Genomic DNA, 15,222 nt, shown 5'->3' with positions numbered 1-15,222 from the left:
CTAGCTGCCTTTTTCTGGCACAACCTTTGGCTTGCTTTCTAAAGCTGCCAGACTCCCTTCCAAATCCAAAACGTGCCAAAATTCTTGAGTTCTTACCCAACCTGACCTCCCTATCTTCCCCTGCCTATAACGCAATGCATTCGCTCAACAGCCCCCTGTGCCTGTGTTCCAGTCTTCACCATGATTTCTACTCCTTGCCCACCTCTCCACATCAAGGCCTACTGGCTTCACCCTTGCAAAATCACCAGTATTTGCAGCACGCACATTCAAACCAAAGTCACTGCAGAAGCCCAGCAAGAGACACCTGCCTCTCAGCCCTCCCACACTCTGGTCCCACTTTCGGGAGGCTCCCAGACTGTCTCCTAACAGAATACAAGCTGAAGGAAATGGACACAGGCTATCTGGTTCCCCGGACAGGTATTCAGAGATCTCTGAAATACAGCACTAAGTTCTTGATAAAAACTCAACAGCCACGGGGCACCTGGATGGCTCAGTGGATTAAGCCTCTGCCTTCGGCTCAGGTCATGATCTCAGGGTCTTGGAATCAAGCCCTGCATCGGGCTCCCTGCTCAGCAGGAAGCCTGCTTCCCCCTCTCTCTCTGCCTGCTTCTCTGCCTACTTGTCATCTCTGTCTATCAAATAAATAAATAAATAAAACCAAACCTCAACAGCCACAAGCCCACAACTAACTTTTCTCTCCAGACAGGCTGTTCTCTCCATGCCTGCCCCTCACCCCTGCCCCACCCCCATCACTACCACAACTGCTACTAACATAACCACCACTCCTGTCCCCATGCTCCTCTTAAAGGAACCTCTCTACCCCTGAGCCACGTTGCCACTCTTGCCCACCCAAGGCCCAGCCCCCTCTGACCGCCCCCAACTCTGCCCAAGCTCTGTGAATGCTGAGAGCACTGTGCACGTCACTGAGTCTTCCCACCGCTCTGTTGGGTCCTATGTGACAGCCTCCTCATGCCACTTGAACGTGACTGACAGTTCTCTGAGGACACGGATCATATCTTTGATCACCACCAGAGAGCCTAACTCCAAACTGGACAACTAATGACCATAATCTTCAGAGAGAAAACCTCCATGCCCTCAGGAGGCGAATAATTCTGCAGCTGTGCCCAGGGGGACCCTCAGAAGTTCTCTAAGGGCCTCCTTAGAGAAGCCCGGGTAGCAGAGCAGCCACAAGGCCTGGCCTCTGGCCCCTCTCCTGCTTCAGCCTGGGCAGCAATCCTTTACCAGTTCTTCCAAATGAGTCCAAACAAGAACTGTACTTGGGGTGGGGGGGGAGGCTCCACAGCTAAGAATGACAACAACAACAAAGTTAAGACTGGATGAAATGATCAGGGAACATCTTACCTGGGATTTCCGAATCCGAAGGTCTGCGGACGACCGGACCTCATCTTCCTCAATGTGCCTCTCCATACCTGCGGAGCACAGCAAGCTTACTCTGGCAACATCATCGCTGCTCTCCTCCAAGACGCATAGCTCAGTGCAAGGCTCCCGCACCCCCTCTCACACCCAGCCCGCGGATGTAGACATAACAGGCATCCACCATCCCGACACACCAGCTCACCAGGGAGCCACAGGCCTCACGTCCCACACCCATTACTGGACCAGGTCTTGTCTGACTGTACCGGGGCCCAGCTAACAGCAAGAGTCTCTGTCAGCAGGAGGCTCAGGCTCAAATCCTTGCCCTGCCACTCGATAGCTGTGTGACTCTGGGAAGGCCATGTCACCTTAGTGTTCCTGTCCGCTCGTGTGCAGAACGGAGGAAGGAAGTACCTCCCCCACCCAGCGAGCAGTGGATAAGAACACACAGGGCTCTGCACACTCTCCCAGCTACTACTGGAAGCTGCCCCTAGCCACCTCCCCCTCTGCCCAAGAAAACAGGGACTGTGATTCATTTGGGGGGAAGAAATGCTAAGTGCTGCCTCCACTCCCTGACCAACAGCCTGCATTCCCAAAACAACGGGGCAAAAGTGCAGCTGGAAGAAAGGGACCTTTCTGGCCCCAGGGGTACCCCATCTGTGACCGGGGTCTCACTGAACAAAGGTCTAAACTGAAGCGGTGGAGACCTGGCCCTCCAAGAAATGACTGCACACTGAATAATAACATGTTCTGCATCTAGACAGCTCCAGCATTTCTGCCCACAGGGATGCAGACGCTGGGAAATAGGACGAGTAAGAGAAAAGTCAAGGGACTAAGTTAAAGCACCAAGTCACGTAACAACTCAGCAGCCGGCAGCACACTTCAGTTCTGCACTCTCTCGACTGCCGTCCTGCTTCCAGGACAGGCAAACTTTCAGGGGCAGTGCCCAAACCGCAAGGAAAGATGGGACGAGTGTATCATCTGGATGTGTTTTCGTCCCGAAAAGCTGGGTCCACAGATGTGAGGGGCTGGTGCTGGGCCCTGCGATGTGAGGGGGTGGTGCTGGGCCCCGCGGAAGTGAGGGGGTGGTGCTGGGCCCCGCGGAAGTGAGGGGGTGGTGCTGGGCCCCGTGGATATGAGGGGGTCGTGTTGGCCTGGCTTGTTCCCTTTGCTCCCTTCGTACTCTTCAGTTTGTTCCGGACGTTGTTGGCCCTTTTCTTGATCTCGGTCGTGAGCTGCTCTAGGTCATCCTTGGTTTCTGGGTAAACAAAGGCAAGCAGAATCAGTAAGACTAATTGCTTTGTGAGCCTCACCAATCAAGGGGAGGTGGGAGCTTTCTCAGGCTCCCACCCCCAGCAGTATTTATCCTGGGATGCTCCCAGGCATCTGTCCTTAGAATCACAGACAGCTCACTTAAAAGGCACTTTTCCAGGCACCCTGGTCCCAGACCTACAGAATTAAAACCCCCACAGCTGGAGCCCTACAGGCTGTCTTTTAACAAACTTTCCCAATGCTTATTGCAGCAATGTCAACAGCCAAAATATGGAAAGAGCACAGATGTCCACTGACGGATGAATGGATAAAGATGTGGGGTGCGCGTGCGTTCATGTGCGCGCATGCACACACACACACACACACACACACAATGGAATATTACTTGAATCAACAAAAAATGAAAGCTTGCCATTTGCAACAACATGGATGGATCTAAACAGTATTATCCTAAGCAAAATAAGTGAGTCATAGAACGACAAATACCATGTGATTTTACTCATATGTGGAATTTCAGAAACAAAACAGATGAGCATAGGGGAGGGGGAAGGGAAGGAAAAGAAAGATAAAAACAGAGAAAGAGGCAAACCATAAGAGACTCTTGACTCTAGGGAACAAACTGAGGGTTGCTGGAGGGGAGGGAAGGAAGGCCCTTGATGTAATGAGCACTGGGTATTATATGCAACCAATGATCACTGACCTCCACCGGAGCCTCACAATATACTACATGTTAACTAACTTTAATTAAGTTGAATTTTTAAAAAAAGCTTTCCCAAGTACTCTCCAGCACACAAAATTAAATTATGAGAAAATCATCTGGTTTACCACGATGGCTTCAACTCAAAGGTAAGAGAGAGTTTCATGGGATTCAGGCAAATATTTATGACATACCTACCACGGTGCACAATGCTGTTCTAGGATCTATGGAGCAAAGTAAGCACTGGCCAGGACTATTCATTCAGAAACCATGTTTCAGCCCCTGCTACAAGCTTGGACCTGAGCTAGACACCAAGCCTTCAGAGAGAAGACAGAGATCCTGCCTCCAGGGGCTCAGGGCCTACTAAGGGACAAGGGACGAATCAATCTGTTGTTCTCATGTGCAGTGTGGAGTAAGGTGTGAGTTCTGGTCAAGATATGCACAGGACGGTGATGAAGAGGCTTGTAGCACAGCCTGGAGGGATCTGGAAACGCTTCTAAAGACAGATGACGGTAAGACCGCGTCTTGATGAAGGCAGGAGTATTAACCAGGCAGGAAAGGAGGAGAAGAGCAGAGTGTCTGGGAGAAGGGACAACATGTAGAAGACATGAGACAAGAACTATTTGGGGAACAGCCCAAGTTCAATCTGGCTAAAGTAAGGGAGACGTGCGGAGGTGGCAGGAGGAAAAGGTCCAGAGGATGGCAGGCATGTGACCAAGACAATTCCAACATGCTCCTCTGAAATGTTCCAGCTTTAACCTTCAGGTGCTAGGGAGCCACTGATCAATTCAGAGCAAAATAATACTGTCTGGCTCATTCCTTGTCCTTAAGGAACCTAAAATTCAGCCTCAGGCCCCACTCTAAAAATGTGAAAGTTTGCCGAGGTGGCGGCAACAAATGGGAGGACACTTCATGGAAAAAAGGTGGCCCTGATCTGGCAGGATCTGGTTGGGGACAGGGAAAAGCATTTCAGGTGGAGAAACAGCACACGCAAAGGTACTGCCAAGGGTGGGAGATAGGGGACGTGAGAAGCAGTCAGCGTCGCTGCAGGCATGAGAGAGGCTGGATGGGAGGAGAGCAGAGCAGAGCCACGTGAATTCCGCAGGACCATGAAGACAAGCGCTGGCCACGCTGGGGGTGTGAGCTCAGGCAGGGAAAGGGGAACGGAGAGCAGCCAGTGTGTCCACAGTGTGGGGCGGCGCACACACTCCCTGCTGCTCACAGGAGCAAGACTGGCTCAGTCCCAGTGCCAAGGGCCATCGCTGGATGACTCAGCTCTAAGGAAACACTCACTTGGCTCAGGAATCGGTGCAGACAGGATGATACTGTAGAGTTTCTTAGCCTCTTCCACGTGCTCTGAGATCTTGTCGATGTTCTGACGAGTTTCCTCGATCTAGAATCACAGAGACAATGGCCTTTGTTGGGAGAGGAAGAACATGTCCACAACTGAGACAAAAGCTTAGCAGAGCTCACTGGTGAAAGCTGTCCACCTTCTGGGTTTGTGGGACAGCTAATGAGGACTGAAAAGTCTGCTGCTCCTGGGTAAGCGCCCTTTGCATGGCCAGATAAACTAGCATCCAGAGCAGTCACCAAAAACCCACACATGCTGCTCCTCGTGAAGAACACATCCGCCCATCTGGGACGGGAGGCTGCAGACCAGAGACAAGAAGAGCCGGGAAAACCCATGAAGATGAGTCGAAGGACAAGGCCAATAAGCCCCATCAAGCAGACCCGTCAGCCATCCCCAGGATGAGAACAGCAGAGGGGGAAAGAGGGCAGAGAGGAGAAAAGGAAGAGGAAAGAAAGGTAAGGAATGGGAGAGAATAAATATAGAGAGTGAAAACAAAGAAGAGAGAGCGAGAGACTAGGAAGCATGGCCCCCTCAGGAGATGCCAGAGCTTCCCTTGGACACGTGTTCTGCTGCATTTCCCCAGATGATCAGCCTCCAGATGCTCCAGCCACAGGCCATTTCTACACCTGTCTAAAGTTCCTGATTATGCAAGGTGCACATCATAAAATATTTCCAGCATCACAAGACACGGATGCACGAGCACTCAGGCACCATGGCCCCTGCTGATGCAGGAGCCTGACACAGACCTCAGTGCCCTCCAGGTCTAGCTGACGCACTTCCAGAAGGTCGGGCTTGTCAACACTGCAGCAATTAACCAACAAATTCTGTAAAATACCATCTGGCAGGATCTTACCGTCAGGGATACAGTAAAATGTAATTCAGTACGCAGTGTCCAGCATGCCTTCTTCCAGCACATAATTCACTTGTGTCTGAAAACCTAGTCAGAGCTTTCCAGATTTAACAGACAACAGGAAAAATAAAACTTGAGTTCTCTAACCCTCAAATGAGCCCTGCTGCCAGTGGAACCGTGGAGTTTGCCTCTCTACAAACACAGTGGTTGTGAAGAACCACAGTTTGAGAGCAGACTCTCTTGCTTCAGGATGCAGGATGAACTGTCAATGTAACCGTGTGATCAGAGTATAAATCAAAGTACAAGTTGCTACCCACGCATTTGCGAAGCACGTTAGCAGCTGGCAGAACCAACCACAGTGATGCATGAGGTCCACGTGAGGAACCTAAAGGTTGAGGACATCACAGGTCACATAGTATGATGACACTCAAATAGGGATGTTTGGATGTTAGAGCACTCCAGACTCTAACCTGATTTTTGCATGTTTTTTGCATTATTTCTAAAACTTGCATTATTTTGCATTAGCATTTTTTGCATTTTTTTGCATTATTTCTAAGATGCTTTTTTGCATTATTTCTAAGACTTGATCTTTTGGCTTCTCTATACTCTTTAACTTGTAGCAGAATCCCAGACCACCCATCACTAACAAGGGTCTGTGTTACCACCTGTGAATGTTGGCAGGCTCTAGAGGTGTGACCACCTCAGAATCAGGCCCTCGGGTCAACCCAGAAATTGCCACTTTGCCCCTCCCTTCCCTTATCTCTCACAACTCATAAAAGGTCATTGCATCACACCACGTTCCATTTCTATCATGGGACTGTCTTGCCAAAGTAATTCCATTACATCACATAGGACTGAGGGAAAAGGCTGTCTGGAATAAAATGCACAAACCACTTCAAAAAGGGTTTCACACATCTAACACACCATAAGGCCTCAGATTTTGCATGTTCAACAGATTGGATGTCTTAGACTATATATTCTGGAATATTATTTCATAAAGCAAAGAATATCCTGATCTGAACTTTGGTCAATGGTAGAAAGATGAGATAGGAAGCTGTTAGCTGCAGGGCCTCACGTCCACTGTCACTCCAGATGTTCGGAGACCAGCAGGCAGATGGCCTATTGGACCCCGTGGATGGGAGAGCCGAGCCCTGGGTGCTGCACCCTCAGCTTGCCTGTGGAACGTCCCACCCCAGGGAGCACGGGCTCCCACTCCCAGCAACTCCACCCTCCACCCAGTGTGGGCTGGCTGCCCTCTTTCCTCTGTCCCCATCAACCCTACCACTTGGAGGCATCTCGGGGATTCTGATTTAGTAATACAGGAACTGTCAATTCACCAAACAATCACAGAGCCCATCTAGACCTTCAGGAGGGGCAACTGGCTGATCACAAAGCTTCCCTTTTTTGAACTCGGTGTCTCTGTTTTTTCTTGGAAGTGCTGGTTTTCCTCCAAGGTGACTTTCTGGGTATTTCATGGTGGCAGCTACATGCAACTTATTTTCTTTTGTGCATTTGCCAGATAACTGAAGCCTCACTGGCGGGTGGGGGAGCAAACCTGGTATGAAACCTACCAGGCTGAATCCCAAAGCCCCAGGGCTGTTTGTGTTTGTTGGGGGCTGTTCCCGTGTCCTGACATCACCTTATACAAGAACATATTTAAGAACTGAACTGATTTAACGAACTTGCATGTCAGAGACAAGCGGACACTTCTGTGAGCTCACCCTCATTAGCTCCTTTTTGTAACCTGAGAATACTGCAGCTCACAGGACGGCGCTCACTGCGGGCCATGCTGCAGAAAGAGGTGAAACCGGGTGTCTGTTAGACCCCAAACCCTGTCTCCTGAACCAGGTACAGAGGTGCAAGAACTGCCAATGGGAGGCTCCTCTCTCTTCTCTCGCTCGTCCCGGTGTATTCAGGCAGTGTCACATTAACGCTCATGTTCCACTCCCTGTCTTGTGAGACGGGCTCAGTTGCTGTTTACTGGTATCATGTGGCTTATTGCTTCCTTCTCCTACAGAGAGCTTTAAGCACCAAGAGTCCTCAAGAATCATTGCTGATGGAGGGAACCCATCTGAAAGTTGTAACTTTTTTAACCATCATGCTAAATTTGCAGCCAGTACTTCCTCAGTGCCTACTGATTATATGTTACTTTTCAAAATGTATTTTTTGGGGCACCTGGTGGCTTCGTTCAGCATCTGACCCTTGATTTCAGCTCACGTCATGATCATAGGGTCATGAAACTGAGCCCCACATCGGCCTCTGCACTCAGTGGGGAGTCTGCTTAACGATACTCTCCCTCTGCCCCTCTTCTCTTTCTCGCTCTCAAATAAATCTTTAAAGTGATTTTTTAAAAATGTATTTTTCAATGACTTGTCTGTAATGTGGCCATTCAGACAGTACAGTTCAGAAAATGTTAAGAATCAAACAGGCCAGGCTCAAGTTTCGGCTCCATGTCCCAGCAGTTTTATAACCTTGAACAATCCGCTCACCCCCTTTCACACACACACACACACACACACACAGCCCTGGTTCTTTTCTCTGTGAAACGAGGATTTTCCTGTTTCCCACTGTTTCCCACTCCGTAGAGTTTCTGCGGGGATAAGATGAGATAACGCATGTCAAAGGCTTAACGAGAAGTACATGCTCATGAAGTGAATTGAAATGATGAGAAATCCAGGAACAGCCAGAAATTACCGCCTGTGTACGACGCACCAGGCGCTATGCCTGCCTTCACAAGCGCGCCTCATCTACACCTCCCAGCAATCCCTAGCGTTAACAAAATGCCCTGTGATGCTGTCCACAGCCACCCCAGGAAATCAAGTAGGGCAGCAAGTCAGTCGCTCTCCACGTTGGGTGTTGCCTCAGGGAACCAATTATGACTACCAGATTATACTAATCACCACCCTCTAACTAGAAGGAGGGAGTTATTTTCAAGGCATGGATGGCCTCCTTCTTCTAGACCTAAGGAGACAGTGGAATCTAATTAGATAATGGGAAGCAGAGAAAGTCCCTTCTTTGGAGAAGCGGCATGCTGCCGTGGGGGAGGGTGGAAGGCTTTGTCCACTGTACTTACGAGTATCTGCCTCCCCTAAGTTCCCACATACTCTGTACCCCCAGTTAGACATTAATTAATTCCTGCATATTTATTATGTGCCACCTTGTTACGGTGACAAAGTAATGGGATTGTAAGGGTCACGGTTCATATACCTTCTAGTCCTCAGAACTAGGAGAATCCAAAACAGTTCCTGTTTCATAAGTTCTCAGTCAAGTCCTCTTTGATTTGTTTGCTTCTTGGCTTTGGAAAACAAACAGACTAGAAGGAACAAAGAGGTCTCAGCCCAAGCAACAGAAGTCAAGTCTGTCCGGGGTTTTATCAAGACTAGTGATAAACCAGTGAACTCCCCTTTCACGAACGAAAAGAAATGAGCAGTCTCAGAGTCATTCTGACCGATGAAACTTGTATTCTTAGATAACAATCTCAAATCAATTAAGTACGTTCTGGTTTTGCATCACTCAAAATGTGGTCAGGAAAGCAAAAATCTCTCTAGTTATTTTAACCAAAATAACAGAATGCAGGGATTCTTTCCCCCAGGACGGAAGGGCCAAGAGGCCGAACAGAGGACGGTGAGGCACGCTGGAAATCACCAACAGCAGGGTCACCAGAGCCCAAGGCCAGGGGCCCTCTGATGGGAGCCAGAGCATGCTGGAGCTGCCCGGCAGAACGGGCACCATGGGGGCAGGCTCTCCCCAGCAACAACGGAGGCCACAGAGGAGGCATGTCTGGGGAGGAAAACCATGGCCTCTTCCCTCCTCCTTGAGTCTTCTGTCCGTGCCTCCCCTAGGGCAGACGCACCAAAGCCAGCGGGCAAGGGAACCTGGGAAATGAGTGACCTTCGGTACGGAGCAGAGCCCAGGAAGGGCAAACAGACACGCGACGGGCAAGGGCTTCACACTGCCCAGCTCACTGATTCACCCAAATATTCCACCTGTAGAAGAAACTAAAGAGTCCTTAACCTGCCAGATTTGACTCGATCCCGAGGTTTCCATGTTACTTTCACTCTGAGGTTCTTAGTTTTAATGAAAGTTGAGCCTCTGCAGAAATGCCTCTGCCTCCAGTTCCTCTAAGTAGGCATCGCTGCGCCCTGCCAGGCCCCCAGCCCCTGGCACACACGCCCTGCACTCTCACCTGTCCCAGCCCTGACGCAGTGACCTCCTCCTGCCTGCACTACCTCACAGCCATCACCGGCCAAGCACAGGACGTAACGCAGTGTAAGTCTGTTGACTGAGTACATAAGTGAATGCAAGTAATTCAGGAGAAAAGCAAGCTTCATAGACCATTGGAACTGCCAAACAGTCTCACAGACTTTTTTTAAAAACACTTCCTCTGGGGCGCCTGGGTGGCTCAGTCGGTTAAGCGGCTGCCTTCGGCTCAGGTCATGATCCCAAGGTCCAGGGACTGAGTCCCACATCAGGCTCCCTGCTTGGCCGGGAGTCTACTTCTCCCTCTGCCTGCTGATTTGCCTACTTGTGCTACTTGTATCTCTGTCAAATAAATAAATAAAATCTTTAATAAAAAAAAAAAAACCACCAAAAACTTTATAATAGCATTTTCTGAAACGTCACTATTCACCCCTGCTAATAGAAGTTATGCATCAGAAAGCATTCTGTGAAAAAAAAAAATGCTCAGATAAGCAAATTAAACAGTTTTCTTTATTACGAGACATCTCAGAGCCTTTAGTAAATTCATGTACATTTTAATTCCCCACAGGAGGAAAAGAGTACGAAGCATTTTCAAACATATTTGCTCACCAGCTCTGACGAGCACTCTGATGCACCAAATAGCCATCCCCTGCCCCTGCCCTTCCTTGTGAACAGAACTCGAGTCTGCCTGGGCGGCAATGTCGTCAGCCCCACACGACGATGAGTCAGGATCAGTTCCACGTCAATCCCTGGTGCCCCTCCCAGCTCAGTGGCCATGACATGTGATCCACTGCTGGTCAGTGGGCCCCAAGGGGAAGTCAACTTAGAGGATCTGGGTGGTTTTCTCACCTCATAAAAGGATCCGGGACTGCTCTGGCTTCCCCGTTTCTGACTTCTTGCGATGCTGGTACACGGTGGTGTTGTATCATATGGAGCTGTGGCTCTGGAAGTTTTTAAAATGTGGCACTGGTTCTTTAACGGCCCTCCCACTAAGAGGGGGTATCTATGCACCACTCTTGTGAACCTGGCAGGCCTGTGACTGCTCTGACATCCGAGCACAGAAGTGATGTACCATAGGACCTCCAGAGCCGGAACCCTGCGTTGGAGCCCTGAGCCTCCATGTGACAGAGAGGAGACCCTGAGGATGCTGAGTCGGCCGGGCTAAGAAACCCAAGTCGCAGAGACGGGTCAGGCAGAGGCGCTCTGATGGAGTGTCTCTATGGAGATTTCCCTTGAGTCAGCAAACATCTGAATAAAGAAGTCACTCTAAGTTCCAGCACCCAGCTGTTCTAGTCTTCCCAACTAAGTCCCCGGAAATCATGTAGCAAAAGCCACCCACCTCCACTGTGCCCTGTGCCTGAATTCCTAATCCACAGACTCTGTTGGCACGATAAAATGGCTGTTTTGACACCCTAAATACTGGGGTGATTTGTCTTATGGCAACAGGGAATCAGAACAGACTCTATTTCCCAGTCCCAAGGGAAAAGCCAAGAAGATCACAGACATACTGACCCAGACGCCCACCACCTTCAACCCACCGCACCAACCTCAACGCGGACGTCTTCACGTGGGAACTGATCATGCACCTTTATTGCTTAAGCCACAATAACTCAAAAGCACCCCAGACGGAATGCCGTGGTATGACCCCTGGACGGTCCAGACCCGGTCAGAGTCCTCATCTCCCTTCCCAGCCGGCCGCCGAGTCCTTCCACTGCTGGCCTTTCCCCCACCTCCACGAACTGCCACCAGAACGATTTTCCTGAAACACAGTCTGTGCCCAGCATTTTCTTGCTGAACACCTTCAAAGGCTCCCCTGTCACTCTGACGCAGTTCATAGCCGCAGAAGCAGAAGACGCATCCTCATCTGGACAGACTTCCCAAAGACCTGGAAGTCTAAGCCATTCCAGGCCCCCTGAACGGGGCACGTGGACAGGCGGGAAGCTCCGCAGGTGAGTCTGAGGGGCCGGTGGAACCACCCGACGGGGCTTCCCTCACCTTCCGCTCTCCCCTGCTGTGCTCCCCCCCCCCCCGGGGCCTGATGTCTCTATCTCGGTGAATCACCAGATAAAGGGACACCAGAGGGCAAAGGACCCTGTCACACAGAATGTTGTTAGTCCCAGCCCTTAACACGCCGTGTGAGATGTAAGCCTGTGTGTATTCTCGTGAATGGACGAACGGATACAGAGTAAGCCCCTGATGCTTCTGCCTTCACAGGCAGGTCCATTTCCTCTGCAAATGTGTTCTCTCTGCCAACTGAGCAAACAGAGCAAAGAAAATACAGACAGGCACAAATCAGACACTAATCGGAGGTTTATCATTTACCGGCCCCTGGCGTAATCATCACAGGCCTGGGGACCCAAGGGCCAATTCTTTTCTGTAACAGCTGAGAAGCTGGAGAACCCATTTGAGTTTTACGGTGCAGTGCACATTCTGAAAACGTCCTGGTCCCATGACTTCACCTGCACCTTGCACCCGCCCCTCTGACCGGGTTGTGATTCACACACTCAGTCCTCGACAAACAGCCGCGGGGACCTGCTTGCTGGAACAAGTCCAGAAAGCAAGGCATCTCACAAGAGTGCTTCCCAAGCCATCTATTTGGCTCTACTCCCGCAGGATGCACTCAGTGTGTCCCCAGCCACATGCAGGGGCCCCTCCTCATGTCCAAACCCCCGTCACCTGGCACGTACTTTATCCCACTTTCAAGGCTATTTCCAGTCCACATTCCCAAACACATCAGGAACAGCGAGCACAGCTCAGACAGATGAAGACATACTGTATGTCAGCCACCGTGCGCGGTACATCTACATATATTCTCCATTTACATTTATAATATCTAGCAGGGGGGCGGCTGGGTGGCTCAGTGGGTTGGGCCTCTGCCTTCGGCTCGGGTCATGATCCCGGGGGCCTGGGATCGAGTCCCGTGTTGGGCTCTCTGCTCAGCGGGGAGCCTGCTTCTCCTCATCTCTCTCTCTGTCTGTCTCTCTGCCTATTTGTGATCTCTCTCTCTGTCAAATAAATAAATAAAATCTTTAAAAATAATAATAATAATATCTAGCAGGTAACACCACTAGTCCTGCTTTAGAGGAAGCTGGGGTTCAGGGTAGTGAAACAACTTTTCCAAAGTCATGCTGCTGGTCAGGGAGGTGCTGAGATCTGGACCAGGACCCGTGGACACAAGCGGTCCAAGGCCACCCTTAACCCTCCCCCCGTCCCCGCCCCACTGCGGCGTGATCCTCACGGGGGCCCGTCAGATGGAAAGCAGGGGAGTGACATTTACCTAAGCCCAAACAAAGCATTTTCTGGGGGTCAACTCTTTTACTCCCCAACAAATCTGCAAGGTGACTGTGTTGCTCCCCATTTCACAGACCAGCTCATCGAGACTGGGGGAAGTCAAGAAACATGTCCAAGATCACACAGCTAGTAGCAGATAAAGAACTTAACTCCAAAGATGACTCTCTTTCCACCCCACTGTGTAGTCCCCTCCCCCACCCTAATTATGACAGGGTTTGGATTTGTTTTTTGTTTTTTCCTTTTCCTCAATGACAGAAAAGCATCTGGTAAGAAGAAAGCAAAAAAGAAAAGCAGCCCTTGAGGTCTTGTTAAGATTCCAAACATGACTTTGATGCAGCCAGCACTTGTCTGTTCAGAGAACCCTTGCCGGATGTCTGAAACCCACGTTACCCCCATAACTACCTTGAAAGTATGTACTGACATTCCCAATTTCCAGAGCAGGAATTAGAGGCCAAGGGCGTTAAGTGACTGGACCAAAATCAACTGCTAAGAAATGCTTGAGGAACTGGGACCAAGTTGTGGAGGCCCACCATCTTCCCACCTCACATGGGACCCTGCCTTCCGGGGACCCTCACGCTGGCTTACAAGGGGCAAAGCACTGTTTCTGGCAAAGCTGCCTTATCTAAGGGAAGATGTTCTCTAACGTCTCTGCTCCTCCAAGGCAAGATCAGAACAAGCTACCGTGCCTACAGGGGTCCTCCCCACCCCTGAAAAGATCTGTTCCTGCCACGATCCACACCTGGGACAGCACTGGACTCACACAACTCAAGTGCTCTTGGGTCTCACAGGGACTCCTCGACCAGAAGGACAGACCCACCCAGGGAGAGCGTGGGGAACTGCGGGCGTTCACAGACAACTTCCCCATGAGGCCAGCACACGCTGCAGTTCGCTCCTACCCGCTAACGACTCCCACAGACGACCTGCCGTGAACCGCCATGCTATTTAGACAAGAGCTCGAGGGCGACTTCCCACATCCCTGACCTAGAGACAGGAGGCACCCCCATTCTTCCTGCGGAAAGAATGTAGCGCTCCTTGTCTTCTTTCCAAAAATATAAAAAATTTTATAAAATTAACAAACAAAAAACCCACAGTATGATGGCAGAAACTTCCATCATGGAACTTTTCATGCTTTTGTTTTGAAGGAATATCCATCAGACCCGAACAGGTCTGATACTACACTGAATGCCTTACAAACATTATTCCAGGATATCATCGTAATAACCCCACGGAGGATTATAGTATCGATCCAGATACGGAAACCATGTGTGGGAAGGAACCACCACAGGTCAGCAGCAGGGCTGAGATGTGAACCCATGACTCTACTCCACCACTCACCATCGAACAACGGCATTCCCCACGAGGACCTTCAAGATCAAAGATTATGTGGATCTACAGATGGGGATCTCTGCCCCTGTTGAACTTCCAAAAACATAAACTGCTCGTTTCTTAAGTGCTACAGTTATCACTAGACTTAAGTTAAAGAGCTTGAGTTTTTGGAAACAACAAATAGGATCTATCTGAATCATGGACCAAAAAATGTAATATTTTTTTCTTCTACACTCTTGACGTGACCCCCATGGTTGATCCTGTATTGAAATCACAAAATTTAGGCAAGAAAGGGTATCATGAAAATGGTGTCATGTAGCATAAGACCCTAAAAACATCTCTTTAGGTATAATTTAACCCTCCGTTGACTTTCTCAGTAAGATTAAAGATCCAGCCCCTCCCAAGTATGTATGGAAGAGAATCTCTGGGCAACTGCTTGACCTGGCCGCCCCCACCCCAGAAAAAGACCGACCATCCTTTGCTACCCTTGAAAGAGCCGAGTTTCCTCATGGACATTCAAGACAGTCTCCTACCTCTGCAAAGAACTCATCCATGAAAGCCGTGTTGTCAATGGCAATCTCGACCTCATCCGCATCATCATCCTGTGTGAGCTGCTTCTGTGGGAGACAGAAAGGAGCAGAGTGAGGCTCAGGACCCGAGACGGGGCTAAGGGCACCAACTGGCGCTACGCCCATACTAAGCATTATACATATAGGATCTCCCTTAAAACTCAGAACAGCTCTATGAGGCATCAAACTCCAACCTCACACTGTGTGCACTTCAACCCCAGCTGCACCGCTTACTGACTTTTGGCAGTGGGGTGGGGGAGAAAGGGAGGGATGGGTAAGCTACCGACCTCAC

The 15,222-nt window shown here is 50.0% G+C and overlaps 1 protein-coding gene across 8 annotated transcripts in view; it reads right to left on the bottom strand.

Moving 5' to 3' along the window:
• Positions 1-15,222, bottom strand: part of STX3 (syntaxin 3) — a 42,632-nt gene that overhangs the window by 12,364 nt on the left and 15,046 nt on the right. For all 8 annotated transcript variants that reach the window (XM_059143332.1, XM_059143380.1, XM_059143386.1 and 5 more), the window contains exons 2-5: positions 14,895-14,978; positions 4,637-4,736; positions 2,558-2,632; positions 1,363-1,430 (exon numbers count right to left, since the gene is read on the bottom strand). In XM_059143332.1, coding sequence (XP_058999315.1) covers positions 1,363-1,430; positions 2,558-2,632; positions 4,637-4,736; positions 14,895-14,978 — 327 coding nt within the window. The remainder of the gene's footprint in view (positions 1-1,362; positions 1,431-2,557; positions 2,633-4,636; positions 4,737-14,894; positions 14,979-15,222) is intronic.

Source organism: Mustela lutreola, chromosome 1, assembly GCF_030435805.1.
Source record: "Mustela lutreola isolate mMusLut2 chromosome 1, mMusLut2.pri, whole genome shotgun sequence".
Taxonomy (NCBI): Eukaryota; Metazoa; Chordata; class Mammalia; order Carnivora; family Mustelidae; genus Mustela; species Mustela lutreola.
This window is presented reverse-complemented; position numbering and strand designations above follow the sequence as displayed.